Source organism: Pseudophryne corroboree, chromosome 12 (assembly GCF_028390025.1).
Source record: "Pseudophryne corroboree isolate aPseCor3 chromosome 12, aPseCor3.hap2, whole genome shotgun sequence".
Classification (NCBI taxonomy): domain Eukaryota; kingdom Metazoa; phylum Chordata; class Amphibia; order Anura; family Myobatrachidae; genus Pseudophryne; species Pseudophryne corroboree.
This window is the reverse complement of record NC_086455.1, coordinates 85,803,748-85,820,991: the sequence shown is the minus strand read 5'-3', so window position 1 is coordinate 85,820,991 and position 17,244 is coordinate 85,803,748. Positions and strand designations below refer to the sequence as shown.

The 17,244-nt window shown below is 45.4% G+C and overlaps 1 protein-coding gene across 14 annotated transcripts in view; it reads right to left on the bottom strand.

The window, feature by feature from the left end:
* LOC134980775 (protein SIX6OS1-like) overlaps positions 1 to 17,244 on the bottom strand; it is a 987,982-nt gene that overhangs the window by 789,638 nt on the left and 181,100 nt on the right. For 3 of the 14 annotated variants that reach the window (XM_063947730.1, XM_063947738.1, XM_063947745.1), the window contains exon 3: positions 16,926 to 17,131. The exons of 8 other annotated variants lie outside the window; for them this stretch is intronic. In XM_063947730.1, the coding sequence (XP_063803800.1) occupies positions 16,926 to 16,988 (63 nt within the window). In that variant the 5' untranslated portion in view covers positions 16,989 to 17,131. Of the gene's footprint in view, positions 1 to 16,925; positions 17,132 to 17,244 lie in introns of those variants that run through there. 3 more of the 14 variants (XM_063947735.1, XM_063947737.1, XM_063947744.1) reach the window with 3 other exon arrangements.

Here is a 17,244-nt window from a genome sequence, read left to right as displayed (position 1 = left end):
GCATTTGAGAGACTCAAACAGTGCCTAACGCAGGCACCAGCATTAGGTATGCCAGATTATGGGAAATCCTTTGAACTGTACGGTACGGAAAGTGCTGGGTGTGCGGCAGGTGTCTTAACCCAGAAGTATGGTGATGCCAGCAGGCCGGTAGCCTACTACAGCGCTCAGCTAGACACGGTAGCACGATCCCACCCAACATGCTTGCGCAGTGTTGCAGCGATAGCATTGCTAGTGAGTAAAAGCGAAGATGTAGTGTTAGGACACAACCTGACCATCCATACACCTCATGCAGTGTCAGCCTTACTGAATTCTACCCAAACCAGACACGTCTCATCCGCACGGTTTACAAGGTGGGAATTAGCACTAATGGCCCCTGTAAACATCACCATAAGGAGATGCAGCGCACTAAATCCTGCAACGTATCTCCCAGGTGTGCCTGGACAGGCACAAAGGGTGGGGGATGAGAGTAATGGTGAAGGAGGATTTAGTACAGACACTGACACACATGATTGTATGGAATATTTGACCCAAAATTTCACTGCAAGGCCTTACATTAGTGAAAACCCACTGGACAGTGTAGATTTTACTTTCTACACTGACGGTAGTTGCCACAGACAGAAGGACTCGGGAGACTTGTGTACTGGATACGCAGTTGTAGATGACAAAGGTACCATAGAAGCGGAACCCTTGGGCCCACCTCACTCAGCACAAGTTGCTGAGCTGGTCGCCCTAACCAGAGCGTGTGAATTGGCTAAAGGTAAGTTAGCCAATATCTACACGGATTCTAGGTATGCCTTTGAAGTAGTGCATGATTTCGGGGCCCTATGGCGCCTCAGAAATTTCATGACGGCAGCTGGCACACCCGTGGCGCATGCGACCCACATCAAAAGACTTTTAGCAGCGATACAGGAACCTGACAGAGTGGCTGTTATCAAGTGTAAAGCCCACATATACAGCCAAGACCCAGTGTCACTTGGTAAAAGCCGGGCAGACAAAGCTGCTAAATCAGCAGCCAGTACCCCCATACAGACAGACATCACACAACTGATGGTAATCAATACCATCAGCACACAGAAATTGAGTGAAATGCAAGATTTGTGTTCTCCACAGGAAAAGGCAGTCTGGAGGTCAAAAGGATATGGCCAGGAGTCCTCAGGACTCTGGACAGATGGACAGGGTAAGCCAGTGGCTCCCAGAGCATACCTTCCGAGCTTAGCGGAGGCGGCACATGGGCTGACTCATCTAGGTAAAGAAGGTATGTGCAAGTTGGTAAGAGCCTACTGGTGTGCACAAGGATTTTCTTCCCATGCGGGTAAGAGGGCAATGACATGCCTCACCTGCTTGAGGAAGAACATTGGAAAGGCGATACCAACAGAACCATCCCATATTCCGCCAACGGACGGCCCTTTTCAGGTAATACAAATTTATTTCATACAATTGCCACCCTGTAGAAATTTAAAGTATGTATTGGTTTGTATTGATGTGTTTTCAAATTGGGTTGAAGCGTTCCCCGCTGCCACAAATACCGCTACGTTTACTGCAAAGAAAATTGTGCAGGAATTTGTGTACAGGTATGGTATCCCTAGGATAATTGAAAGTGATAGGGGTACCCATTTTACAGGTGAAGTCTTTCAGGTAATGTGCAAATTAATGGGAATTAATAGTAAGCTGCATACTCCGTACCGGCCACAGGCGAGTGCGAAAGTGGAAAGAGTAAACAGCACTATTAAGAACAAGTTGAGCAAAGTAATGGCTGAAACTGGATTGTTGTGGCCAGAAGCTTTGCCACTTGTATTGTACAGCATCAGAACCACTCCCAGGTCCCCTCTTAATCTGTCCCCCTTTGAAATCCTTTTTGGTCGACAACCATGTAATGATTGACCCCCAGGATGATTTGAAATGTAACAATGAAGTCACTGTAAAGTATTTGGTTAAGATGAGCAAGCAGTTGAGGAATCAGAATAGCAATTTAAAGCTGGTGAATCCTGATCTGCCAGACAGTAATTGTCATGACATTGAACCTGGGGATTATGTAATGATTCGGAATTTTCTACGCTCAGGTTGCCTGATTGACCGTTGGGAAGGACCGTACCAAGTCTTACTGACCAGCACGACAGCATTGAAGGTTGCCGAAAGAGAGACTTGGGTCCACTCGTCCCACTGTAAGAAGGTCGCTGACCCAGAGAGAGCCCGTGACAAAGAGCAGAGTGTGGAGGAAACCATATCACTGGAGTGTCTGTTCCGGGAAGGCTGAGAGGCAGGACTGTTGTCATGGCACCTGAGCACAGAGAACTACAAGATCAGAGGCGGTTGTCGCTCCAAGTTTTCTTTCCCTTCTAGCTGTTTTCTTTCCCCCATTACAACTCTTTCTTTCTCCTCCTGTAAGATGGACTCGCCCCAAGAGACTGCAGTCCGTGTTTTCCTGTTAACCCTGTTGTTGACCAGAGCAGTCTGTTTCGGTGAGAGTACCAGTGAGGTCGAGAAAGGATCTGGAATGGGTTCTGATGACTAGGATGGATTCGTAGAATTCCGAGAGCAACACAATCACCGAGCAAAGGCGAGTATCAGAAAACGATCTGGTAGCCATGACACTAACAGACATTGTGAAGGATTGTTAGCTGAAGAGAATTGTATATGTAGGAATTGTGACAACATAGTTGAGGACGGGTGCATCCAGAGATGTCAGTCCAGCATTAATATCAATATGGACCGTCATCCATTGAGTGACTATCACTCATTAGTGGGTAAGGTTTTAAACCAAACGGAATGCTGGGTGTGCTCACAAGTACCTCAAGGTCATAGAAAGTCAGGACTAGTGCCATACTCTTTAACGATAGATGAGGTACTTGAATTAAGGGGTGGGAGACCGGTGGACAAGAAATTTAATATTTCTAGGCCTCCTAGTTTGAAGCTCCACCAATATCATGTGGATAGGTCCTTAATATATGTTTTAACATTTCCAATCCCCGAAAGCCGGGAAATTGGGAAGTAACATGGAACAACCGAACCATGACATTCTCACACAGAGCCGATAGAATGCCCATAGACTCAGAGCTTATACGCCAAATAGCCAACAGTGGAAGATATTTCCAATATAGGTACACTCTAGGAAGTAGGCCCATGCGAGTTGGAGAAGTATCACCAGGATACTGTGCGCATATCATACAACCTGATACATGTACTAGTCAGATGAGAGAGTTAGGGATAGGATTTTTCACCTGGAAGGTTTGTAATATGGTGATGTCATATTCTGTCCCATATGTCCTCCCCGATGATGCATATTTCATATGTGGGAGGAAGGCGTATAAGTGGCTTGCCCCAAACTCAGAGGGATTGTGTTACATTGGAAGAGTGTTACCGGAAGTAATAACCATTACCCATGATAGAATGAAAGACGTTCACCGCAATGCTCAAGCTCCTTACACTCACACCCATTACGAACACATTGTAAAGAGACACCTTATAGATAGGACAGAGCATGCAGCCTCTGATTTGATCCACGAATCCACCGGGATTCAACTCCTGCTCGCGCTAGATATCACCCGCACCGCCAGAGGAGTTAAAAATTTTAGGTATATTACCGCGCTAGCGAACCTGATAGACAATATCACCGAGATGTATGATGACACCTTTAGGTATACTGGGAGAGAATTGCAAGCTAACAAAACGGAACTGATCCAGCACAGGATGGTTCTCAATTACATCACAGCAGTGACAGGAGGGTATTGTGTCACCCTAGCAACTCAGTATGGTGTGAAGTGTTGTACGTATATCACAAACAGCACTGAGGACCCAACCGAGGTCATAGATCAAAAGATGGACGATATCTTGCAATTGAAGTGGGAGTTCCGATGGAGACACAACCTTACCCTTGCTTCTGTGGGTAATGAACTGACCGGCTGGGTATCATGATTGAACCGACGCAATTGGTTCTCAGGTTTAGTAGAATGGGCTCAAAATTTTATCGTTGCTGTAGGGAAATTCCTCTTATGTATCCTAGGAGTTGTCATAATGATTGGTTTGATATTCAGATGTGTTCGAATTTTAATGAATTGCAAGCGAAGTACCAAATTGATGAGTTTGAGGAGCGAGGGCATTGTAACAACAACTAGTTTAATTTATGACCCATCAATCGAGACAATGTTGTGATAAGACGTGATTCCACGGTCCGTTTCTTTCACCCGTTTCTCCTTTGTTTTTCTCCAAGGTAAAAAGACACCCACTCGGAAGAATTTGATGACCCATTATACAGACCATTGATGAACTTTGTCACAGCCATTTGATGAACTGTTAGAGACTTTAATTTTTATGGACACTTGAAGAGCTTTGCTTGCCACACAGCAAAGATACAGCAATCCGGACAAGACTTCAACAAGACTCCAACAGACGCCCAAAGACGCCTATATATATATATATATATATATATATATATATATATATATATATATATATATATATATATATAAATAATCATACGAATGCATTTATAACGCATGTTTCTTATCTTTATCTCTTCTATCTTCAGGTAGTGGCACACATAGTCGACAGGTGATATAGACACCTATATTAGCACTCACATATTTTCCCCCTTCATGTATCATCAACTAATGTGCACCCCATTTGTTGGAACTAAAAGCCGAAAAGAGCTCGGTAGAGTTTGTTAGCCCACTTACAGACCCTTAATACAGGATAAGAAGGATTCAATGTATACTTCGCAATACCTCGAAGCTTATTTTTAGAACATGTACGGCACGATGATACATGACCCCTCAGACATGGATTTCATACATACATGCTTTTTACTATCTCACTAGGTCATACATTTCCCACCTTCTCCTCCCTCCACCCAATCATTTATAATATATATAATATATAATATATATATATATAGTTTATAGTTTATATATATATAATATATTTATAATATATAATATATAATATATATATAATATATAATATATATAATATATAATATATATATATATATATATATAGTTTATATATATATATAGTTTATATATATATAGTTTATATATATAGTTTTTATGGTGCAACTGGCCATAACCAGTTTTATTAAACAGAAAACAAAACAAACATCAAAAGAAAATACCTTGCCTGTCCGGCACTGGCTAAACACAAGACGTTCCTAACGGTCTCTAAACAAAAAACACAGTTCTCCAGTCAACACTGTTTGGCTCACTTGTATAAGGAAGCGTGTTTCTTACAGAGATCCTGCAGTCTTCCCAGGCAGTCTGCACACACTAATCAGGCTAACAGCCCTATAACCCACTTACACAGCTGAAACCCTGATTAGCCCTCTGTGAGGCCAAAGACCCAAACTGGGCCCAATGTCTGGAACTTGCCCTCTCTCTCTTTCAGGTCCCTTATCCAGCTTTTCCAATAAACTGAAAAGGTTCTGACAAAACAAAACATAACATTTTCCTAATACATGTAAGACAAGAACCTGGGACAAACATACCTGCCCTCAAACACTATTCCAGTGTTCTTGTCACATATCCCCCTCCCCTGTTTCGACCTAGAGGCCGGAACACTTGTAGCCCCCAAACAGAAGATGCGGGACAATGCATCTGCGTTGGCCAAGTGTGTACCCGGTCTATGTTCGACAGTAAACTTAAAATCCTGCAATGCTAGAAACCATCTAGTAACACGAGCATTCTTGCCTCTATTTACATACATCCATTTTAAAGGGGCATGATCTGTCACTAGTCTGAATTGTCTACCCAAGAGGTAATATCTTATGGTATCTAGTGCCCACTTAATGGCCAAAGCCTCCTTTTCCACAATGGCATACCTTTTTTAATGCTCATTGAGTTTCCTACTCAAATAAATGATAGGGTGTTCATCCCCATCTCTGGTTTGGGACAGCACAGCCCCTATCACTACCTCTGAGGCATCTGTCTGTACCACAAATTCTTTTGAAAAATCTGGTGTTATCAAGACAGGTTGTGAACACAAAGCCACTTAACGCTTGGAACGCTTTTTCTGCATCAGGGTTCCATTTCACCATATTTGACTGCTTCCCTTTGGTAAGGTCTGACAACGGCACTGCTGTGGTCGCAAAATTGGGAATAAACCGCCTATAGTACCCAGTTATTCCCAAAAAAGCCCTTACCTGTTTTTTATTCACTGGACGAGGCCAGTTTTGAATAGCATCAATTTTATTCAATTGGGGCCTAATCAGACCTCTGCCTATGGTGAAGCCCAAGTATTTGACCTCATCCATTGCGAGGCAGCACTTCTTTGGGTTAGCAGTTAACCCTGCCCCTCTGATTGAGTCCAGTACTGCTTGTACTTTAACCAAATGGGACCCCAGTCTGTACTGTGAATTACCACATCATCCAAATAGGCAGCTGCATATTTTCTATGGGGCCTCAAAATTTTATCCATCGCCCGTTGAAAGGTTGCTGGAGCCCCATGCAACCCAAAGGGTAACATCTTATACTGGTACAGCCCCTCCGGAACCGAAAAGGCTGATTTTTCTTTTGCGCTATCATATAAAAGGTATTTGCCAGTAACCTTTGGTCAGGTCCAACGTGGTGAGAAACCTGGCTGTTCCCAGCCTTTCTATAAGCTCATCCACACGGGGCATGGGGTATGCGTCAAACTTGGACACCTCATTTAACTTATGAAAGTCATTACAGAAGCGTATGCTACCGTCTGGCTTCGGGATGAGAACTATGGGACTGGACCACTCACTGTTAGATTCCTCTATGACTCCAAGTTCTAACATGGTTTTAACTTCTTTAGAAACAGCTTCTCGCTGAGCTTCAGGAAACCTATATGGCTTTAAAATGGACCCTGATCCCTGGTTCGGTGACAATGTCATGTTTTATTACGGTCGTTCGGCCAGGCAGCTCTGAAAATATCTCTCTATTTTGGATGAGAAATTCTTTAACCTGATTGTTCTGATCAGCTGATAATGTCTCTGACACCTTTACTGCGGGAAGCAACAGAGGTGAAGACACCGAAGGGCAAGGCTCCACTGACAGAGACAACCTATCTTTCCAGGGTTTGATTAAGTTAACATGGTAGATTTGTTCGGGTTCTCTCTTTCCCGGTTGGTAAACTTTGTAATTAACCTCATTTACTTTTTCCCTAATCTCAAATGGACCCTGCCATTTAGCCAAGAACTTGCTTTCCACAGTGGGTACCAAAACAAGAACTCTATCTCCAGGAGCAAATTCCCGTATCTTGGCACTCCGGTTATATACCCTCTGTTGAGCACTTTAGGCCTGTTCCATGTGCTCTCTGACAATAGGTACCACGGCTGCAATCCTATCCTACATTTGTGTTACATGTTCAACAACGCTTCTATAAGGAGTGGGCTGTCCTTCCCACATCTCTTTGGCAATGTCCAACAGCCCTCTGGGGTGTCTACCATACAACAAATCAAATGGAGAAAACCCCGTAGAGGACTGAGGAACTTCTCTGATGGCCATTAACAAGTAGGGCAACACACAATCCCAGTTTTTCACATCTTTATCAACAACCTTTTTTAACATACTTTTTAATGTTTTATTAAATTTTTCCACCAACCCATCAGTTTGGGGAAGGTAAATGGACGTCCTGAGGTGAGTGACCTCAAATAATTTGCACAATTCTTTCATGATCCTTGACATAAATGGAGTACCTTGGTCAGTCAAAATTACTTTTGGTATTCCCACTCTACTAAAAACCTGCACCAGCTCCCTAGCTATCGCTTTGGTTGTGATAGTGCGTAAAGGGACAGCCTCAGGATATCGAGTGGCATAGTCCATTATTACCAGGATATACTTATGGCCCCGAGCAGATTTTAACAAGGGCCCCACGAGATCCATGGCTATTCTGTCAAACGGGACCTCTATAATAGGCATGGGAACTAGTGGGCTCCTGAAATGGGGTCTAGGGGCATGATACTGGCATTCAGGACAGGAAGAAAAAATAAGAATTTACTTACCGATAATTCTATTTCTCGGAGTCCGTAGTGGATGCTGGGGTTCCTGAAAGGACCATGGGGAATAGCGGCTCCGCAGGAGACAGGGCACAAAAAGTAAAGCTTTTACCAGATCAGGTGGTGTGCACTGGCTCCTCCCCCTATGACCCTCCTCCAGACTCCAGTTAGGTACTGTGCCCGGACGAGCGTACACAATAAGGGAGGCAATTTGAATCCCGGGTAAGACTCATACCAGCCACACCAATCACACCGTACAACTTGTGATCTAAACCCAGTTAACAGTATGATAACAGAAAGAGCCTCTTAAAGATGGCTCCTTAACAATATAACCCGAATTTGTTAACAATAACTATGTACAGTATTGCAGATAATCCGCACTTGGGATGGGCGCCCAGCATCCACTACGGACTCCGAGAAATAGAATTATCGGTAAGTAAATTCTTATTTTCTCTATCGTCCTAAGTGGATGCTGGGGTTCCTGAAAGGACCATGGGGATTATACCAAAGCTCCCAAACGGGCGGGAGAGTGCGGATGACTCTGCAGCACCGAATGAGAGAATTCCAAGTCCTCTTTTGCCAGGGTATCAAATTTGTAGAATTTTACAAACGTGTTTTCCCCCGACCACGTAGCTGCTCGGCAGAATTGTAATGCCGAGACCCCTCGGGCAGCCGCCCAAGATGAGCCCACCTTCCTTGTGGAATGGGCCTTAACAGATTTAGGCTGTGGCAGGCCTGCCACAGAATGAGCAAGTTGAATTGTGTTACAAATCCAACGAGCCATCGTCTGCTTAGAAGCAGGGGCACCCAACTTGTTGGGTGCATATAGTATCAACAGCGAGTCAGATTTTCTGACTTCAGCCGTCCTTGAAATGTATATTTTTAAGGCTCTGACAACGTCCAACAACTTGGAGTCCTCCAAGTCGCCAGTGGCCGCAGGCACCACAATAGGTTGGTTCAGGTGAAACGCTGATACCACCTTAGGGAGAAAATGCGGACGAGTCCTCAGTTCTGCCCTATCCGAATGGAAGATTAGATAAGGGCTTTTATAAGATAAAGCCGCCAATTCAGATACTCTCCTGGCGGAAGCCAGGGCCAGTAACATAGTCACTTTCCATGTGAGATATTTAAAATCCACCTTTTTCAATGGTTCAAACCAATGGGATTTGAGGAAATCTAAAACTACATTTAGATCCCACGGTGCCACCGGAGGCACCACAGGAGGCTGTATATGCAGTACTCCTTTAACAAAAGTCTGTACCTCAGGAACTGAGGCCAATTCTTTTTGGAAGAATATTGACAGGGCCGAAATTTGAACCTTAATAGATCTCAATTTGAGACCCATAGACAATCCTGATTGTAGGAAATGTAGGAAACGACCCAGTTGAAATTCCTCCGTCGGAACACTCCGATCCTCGCACCACGCGACATATTTTCGCCAAATGCGGTGATAATGTTTCGCGGTGACTTCCTTCCTTGCCTTAATCAAGGTAGGAATGACTTCTTCTGGAATGCCTTTCCCTTTTAGGATCTGGCGTTCAACCGCCATGCCGTCAAACGCAGCCGCGGTAAGTCTTGAAAGAGACAGGGACCCTGTTGTAGCAGGTCCCTTCTCAGAAGTAGAGGGCACGGGTCGTCCGTGACCAACTCTTGAAGTTCCGGGTACCAAGTCCTTCTTGGCCAATCCGGAGCCACTAGTATTGTTCTTACTCCTCCTCACCGTATAATCTTCAATACCTTTGGTATGAGAGGCAGAGGAGGAAACACATATACTGATTTGTACACCCAAGGTGTTACCAGTGCGTCCACAGCTATTGCCTGTGGATCTCTTGACCTGGCGCAATACTTGTCCAGTTTCTTGTTGAGGCGAGACGCCATCATGTCTACCATTGGTCTTTCCCAACAGTTTATTAGCATGTGGAAGACTTCTGGATGAAGACCCCCCTCTCCCGGGTGAATATCGTGTCTGCTGAGGAAGTCTGCTTCCCAGTTGTCCACGCCCGGGAAGAACACTGCTGACAGTGCTATTACGTGATTCTCCGCCCAGCGAAGAATCTTGGCAGCTTCTGCCATTGCACTCCTGCTTCTTGTGCCGCCCTGTCTGTTTACATGGGCGACCGCCGTGATGTTGTCCGACTGAATCAACACCGGTTTTCCTTGCAGGAGTGGTTCCGCCTGGCTTAGAGCATTTTAGATTGCTCTTAGTACCAGAATGTTTATGTGAAGAGACTTTTCCAGGTTCGTCCATACCCCCTGGAAGTTTCTTCCTTGTGTGACTGCTCCCCAACCTCTCAGGCTGGCGTCCGTGGTCACCAGGATCAAATCCTGTATGCCGAATCTGCGGCCCTCCAATAGATGAGCCTTTTGCAACCACCACAGAAGATATACCCTTGTCCTTGGCGACAGGGTTATTCGCAGGTGCATCTGAGGATGCGACCCTGACCATTTGTCCAACAGATCCCTTTGGAAAATTCTTGCATGGAATCTGCCGAATGGAATTGCTTCGTAAAAAGCCACCATTTTTCCCAGGACTCTTGTGCATTGATGTACAGACACCTTTCCTGGTTTTAGGAGGTTCCTGACAGGTCGGATAACTCCTTGGCTTTTTCCTCGGGAAGAAAAACCTTTTTTTTGAACCGTGTCCAGAATCATCCCTAGGAACAGCAGACGTATCGTCGGAAAACAGCTGCGATTCTTGGAATATTTAGAATCCAGTCGTGCCGTCGAAGAACTACTTTAGATAGTGCTCTTCCGACCTCCAACTGTTCTCTGGAACTTGCCCTTTTTAGGTCGTGCAAGTAAGGGATAATTTAGATGCCTTTTTTCTTTGAAGAAACATCTTTTCGGCCATTACCTTGGTAAAAAGGCCCGGGGTGCCGTGGATAATTCAAACGGCATCGTCTGAAACTGATATTGACAGTTCTGTACCACGAACCAGAGGTACCCTTGATGAGAAGGACAAAATTTGGACATGGAGGTAATCCTTGATGTCCAGGGACACCATATAGTCCCCTTTTTTCCGGTTCGCTATCACTGCTCTGAGTGACTTTATCTCGATTTGAACCTTTTATGTAAGTGTTCAAAACATTTTAGATTTAGACTATGTGTCACCAAGCCGTCTGGCTTCAGTACCACAATATAGTGTGGAAAAATAATACCCTTTTCCTTGTCGTAGGAGGGGTACTTTGATTATCACCTGCTGGATATACAGCTTGTGAATTGTTTCCAATGCTGCCTCCCTGTCGGAGGGAGCCGTTGGTAAAGCAGACTTCAGGAACCTGCGAGGAGAAGATGTCTCGACTCTCCAATCTTTACCCCTGGGATAATACTCGTACGATCTAGGGGTCAACTTGCGAGTGATCCCACTGCGCCCTGAGACTCTTGAGACTACCCCCCCACCTTGAGTCCGCTTGCACGGCCCCAGCGTCATGCTGAGGACTTGGCAGACGCGGTGGAGGGCTTCTTTTCCTGGGAAAGGGCTGCCTGCTGCAGTCTACTTCCCTTACCTCTATGTCTGGGCAGATATGACTGGCCTTTTGCCTGCATGCCCTCATGGGAAAGGAAAGATTGAGGCTGAAAAGACGGTGTCTTTTTTAGCTGAGATGTAACTTGGGGTAAAAAAGGTTGGATTTCCCAGCTGTTGCTGTGGTCCCCAGGTCCGATGGACCGACCCCCAAATAACTCCTTCCCTTTATACAGCAATACTTCCATCTGCCGTATGGGATCTGTATCACCTGACCACTGTCGTGTCCCTGACATCTTCTGGGAGATATGGACAACGCACTTATCTTGATGCCAGAGAGCAAATATCCCTCTGTGCATCTCACATACATATATATAGAATGCATCCTATTAAATGCTCTACATGAATAAAATATTTTCAGTCAGGGAATCCGACCAAGCCAACCCAGCACTGCATCTCCAGGCTGATGGCGATCGCTGGTCGCAGTATAACCACCGTATGTGTGTATATACTTTTTAGGATATTTTTCCAGCTTCCTATCAGCTGGCTCCTTGAGGGCGGCCGTATCTGGAGACGGTAACGCCACTTGATAAGCGTGTGAGCGCCTTATCACCCTAAGGGGTGTTTCCCAACGTACCCTAATTTCTGGCGGGAAAGGGTATAACGCCAATATTTGCTATCGGGGTAACCCTACGCATCATCACACACTTCATTTTATTTTATCTGATTCAGGAAAAACTACAGGTAGTTTTTTCACTCCCACATAATACCCTTTCTTGTGGTACTTGTAGTATCAGAAACACGTAACACCTCCTTCATTGCCCTTAACGTGTGGCCCTAATGAGAAATACGTTTGTTTATTCACCGTCGACACTGTATTCAGTGTCCGTGTCTGTGTCTGTGTCGACCGACTGAGGTAAATGGGCGTTTTTAAAACCCCTGACGGTGTTTCTGAGACGCCTGGACCGGTCCTAATAGATTGTCGGCCGTCTCATGTCGTCAACCGACCTTGCAGCGTGTTGACATTCTCACGTAATTCTCTAAATAAGCCATCCATTCCGGTGTCGACTCCCTAGAGAGTGACATCACCATTACAGGCAATTTCTCCGCCTCCTCACCAACATCGTCCTCATACATGTCGACACACACGTACCGACACACAGCACACACACCGGGAATGCTCTGACAGAGGACAGGACCCACTAGCCCTTTGGGGAGACAGAGGGAGAGTCTGCCAGCACACACCAAAAACGCTATAATTATATAGGGACAACCTTATATAAGTGTTTCTCCCTTATAGCATCTTTTATATATATACAATATCGCCAAAATCAGTGCCCCCCCTCTCTGTTTTAACCCTGTTTCTGTAGTGCAGTGCAGGGGAGAGCCTGTGAGCCTTCTCTCCAGCTTTTCTGTGAGAGAAAATGGCGCTGTGTGCTGAGGAGATAGGCCCCGCCCCTTTTTCGGCGGGCTCGTCTCCCGCTATTTTTGAAGTTAGGCAGGGGTTAAATATCTCCATATAGCCTCTGTGGGCTATATGTGAGGTATTTTTTGCCTCTAATAAGGTTTTTATTTGCCTCTCAGAGCGCCCCCCCCAGCGCTCTGCACCCTCAGTGACTGTTGTGTGAAGTGTGCTGAGAGGAAAATGGCGCACAGCTGCAGTGCTGTGCGCTACCTTTATGAAGACTCAGGAGTCTTCAGCCGCCGATTTTGGACCTCTTCTCTCTTCAGCGTCTGCAAGGGGGCCGGCGGCGCGGCTCCGGTGACCATCCAGGCTGTACCTGTGATCGTCCCTCTGGAGCTAGTGTCCAGTAGCCAAGCAGCAAATCCACTCTGCACGCAGGTGAGTTCACTACTTCTCCCCTAAGTCCCTCGTTGCAGTGATCCTGTTGCCAGCAGGACTCACTGTAAAGTAAAAAACCTAAGCTAAACTTTCTCTAAGCAGCTCTTTAGGAGAGCCACCTAGATTGCACCCTTCTCGTTCGGGCACAAAATCTAACTGGAGTCTGGAGGAGGGTCATAGGGGGAGGAGCCAGTGCACACCACCTGATCTGGTAAAAGCTTTACTTTTTGTGCCCTGTCTCCTGCGGAGCCGCTATTCCCCATGGTCCTTTCAGGAACCCCAGCATCCACTTACGACGATAGAGAAATATTCAGACACTTCTTTATGAACCCCTGGCCAAAAGAACCTTTGTAAAACTCTTTCAGTGGTTTTTTCTGCCCCTAAATGTCCTACTGTAATGTGACTATGAGCTAAATCTAGTACCGTTCTCCGATAAGGCTGGGGAACTACCAGCTGTTCCACCACATCCTCACCCCTTTTGACAATGTGGTACAAGAGCTCATTACAGATGGCCATGTGGGGATACGTAATCCTGTCACCTGGTACCACAGGTTCCCCATTAACAATCTTAACATTCTCTCTAGCCTTTATTAAGGTAGGATCCTTTAACTGTTCAGATGCAAACAGATCCTTCTTTACCTCCAGGTCAGGCACGCTTTCAGTTCTAACTACTATGTCTCTGTTCCCAGCAAGAGGGTCTTCACTGGACTCCCCATCTGTCACTTCCCCAGCCAAGCTAGCAAAAGGCAAAGGGTCAGAAAGTTCCGAAGACACACGAACATCCATAAAATCACCGTGATTATCAACTGGCTCTTTACTTCTCATCTGTTGATAAACGTGATTCCCACAGTTTCCAAAAATGAGGAAAATCCCTCCCTATTATGGCCTCATGCACCAAGGTAGGGACCAGTCCTACTTTAACAATTGCTGACCCACAAAAAGTTTCTATATTCACTTCAGCAGTGACATAATGTTGGGTATCCCCATGTATGCAAGTTACCCCAATAGGTATTTGCTGGACCTTTAAGGGGTTCACTAACCCAGCTTTCACGAGGGTAATTAAACTTCCTGAATCTAGCAAGGCCTCTACCCGGTTACCCTCTACGAACACATCACACATTTGTTTTTCCAGCTCAGGTGAAGGTACCACAGTACAGGCTAACCTAGCAAAGAAAGACATTCTGCGACATTCAAAGGCAGCATCACATTGCATAGGTTCTTGCGTGACTGGGCAATTGGCAATAACATGACCTGGCATACCACACCTAAAACATTTAACCACACGATTATCAACCCGTTTGGGCAGCACAGACCTTTCTAGCCCCATTGGCATGTATCCAGGGCCAGTGTTTACAGTCTCTCCAGCCTTGCGTTCTCTTATCCGCCCAGCAACGTTTTCCCACGGAACAGTCTTACCAGTCTTTACAGAAGGGCGCTGTCAAGGATCTATGGGTTGCTGGGTGGTCATCAGCAGTTCCTCTGCCGCCAAGTACCTCTCTACCATGTCCACTAATTGGTCAGCAGTATCCGGGTTTCCATGGCTCACCCTCTTGCGCTGGACCACAGGCAAAGATCTCAAATAGCGGTCCATGACGACTCTTTCAACCATCTGGGGACCAGTTAATGTCTTTGGCTGTAACCATTTTCTTGTTAGCTGAATAAGGTCGTGCATCTGGGAGCGAGGAGGCCTCTCCATGGCGTACACCCAACGGTGCACCCGTTGTGCTCGTACTGACAGCGTAACTCCCAGGCGGGTCAGGATCTCAGTCTTTAGTTTATCATAGTCCCGAGCCTCGGCAGGGCTTAAATCCAAGTATGCTTTTTGAGGCTCACCTGAAAGAAAAAGGTGCCAGCAGACTGGCCCACTGTGCTTTCGGCCAGTTCTTACGCTCGGCAGTCCTTTCAAACGTGGTCAGGTAGGCCTCCACATCATCAGCCTCTGTCATTTTCTGCAGGAAGTGACTGGCCCGTATAGAACTAGAGCTGGTCTGAGCACTGACGGCCACATCTCCAATCCGGGCTGCAAGGCTCTGCACCACTTCTGCTAAGCCTCTCTATCCTGATACTGTTGCCTCCAATTTTCCTCCATTGCCACCTGCTGCTGTCTGATGGCCTCCTGCTGAGCCGCTGTAGCTTGCAGCAAGGCTTTGAGCAGTTCGTCCATGTCGACAAATTTTTCAGGCAGCTTTGTAGCTGCTTTCACCCAGGACATATATCAAACACTCAGGGGTGAGTCTCAGCAACTTCACACTGGGCTGTATCTGCATAAACCACCATTTTCTGCAGGCCTCAAAGCTGCAGCTTTCACTTATGCGCAGAACGGCATGCTCGCATTCTCCACCAAGTTTTAACACTGTAGGGAACCGGACCCCGTTTCTTGGGGTAGATGGCAGCCGGCAGCAGCTGAGAAATCATACCAGTTATGGTGCAACTGGCCACAACCAGTTTTATTAAACAGAAAAAACAAACATCAAAAGAAAATACCTTGCCTGTCCGGCACTAACTAAACACAAGACGTTCCTAACTGTCTCTAAACAAAAAACACAGTTCTCCAGTCAACACTGTTTGGCTCACTTGTATAAGGAAGCGTGTTTCTCTCACAGAGATCCTGCAGTCTTCCCAGGCAGTCTGCACACACTAATCAGGCTAACAGCCCTATAACCCACTTACACAGCTGAAACCCTGATTAGCCCTCTGTGAGGCCAAAGACCCAAACTGGGCCCAATGTCTGGAACTTGCCCTCTCTCTCTTTCAGGTCCCTTATCCAGCTTTTCCAATAAACTGAAAAGGTTCTGACAAAACAAAACATTTTCCTAATACATGTAAGACAAGAACCTGGGACAAACATACCTGCCCTCAAACACTATTCCAGTGTTCTTGTCACAATATACAGGTTGAGTATCCCATATCCAAATATTCCGAAATACGGAATATATCGAAATACGGACTTTAAGGGAGAGCGAGATAGTGAAAACTTTGTTTTTTGATGGCTCAATGTACACAAACTATGTTTAATACACAAAGTTATTAAAAAGATTGTATTAAATGACCTTCAGGCTGTGTGTATAAGGTGTATATGGAACATAAATGAATTGTGTGAATGTAGACACACTTTGTTTAATGCACAAACTTATAAAAAATAATGGCTAAAATTACCTTCAGGCTGTGTGTATAAGGTGTATATGTAACATAAATGCATTCTGTGCTTAGATTAGGGTCCTATCGCCATGATATCTCATTATGGTATGCAATTATTCCAAACTACGGAAAAATCCCATATCCAAAATACCTCTGGTCCCAAGCATTTTGGATAAGGGATACTCAACCTGTATATATATATATATATATATATATATATATATATATATATATATATATATATATATATATATATATATATATATACTTGCAAAACTCCCGGCACTCGTCTGGAACTGAGTGTAATGCTGCGGTGCCTTCCCAGGGGAACAAATCCTCCATAGAGTATGTGGAATGAAGGCGGCACTCAGACAGGCTTAATTAGTAGTGAAGAAAAGTCAGCTTTATTCGACCGACATGTTTCGGGGCTCAACCCCTTCCTCAGGGCCTCAATAACCCTAGCTGAACTACAGATGGTACATATATACACCAACATTAACAAACAATCAGTGAACCTTAATGTGACTCACCTGCTCAGCGGCGCCATCCTGTCCGTCCGGACGCTCAGCAGTGTTCCCTCGTCGCGCTTTCATGACGTCATGAACCCGAGGCTGGAGTCCGTCACCATGGCAACTCACAAGCCTCCTCGTTATCGGTCAGGGGTGTGCGCCGGGTCCCACACTGCCGGCCCGTGACGTCATCCGGCGTCGCGTCGCAGGGCAGTTTACTAAGCAACCTTAAACACAATAAAGAAAAAAACAACACAATATTGGTTACAACCCATAGTGCAGGAAATGGATCAAACCCAGCCAAATTTAACATAAACATAAATGAACTAAAACTTAGGAC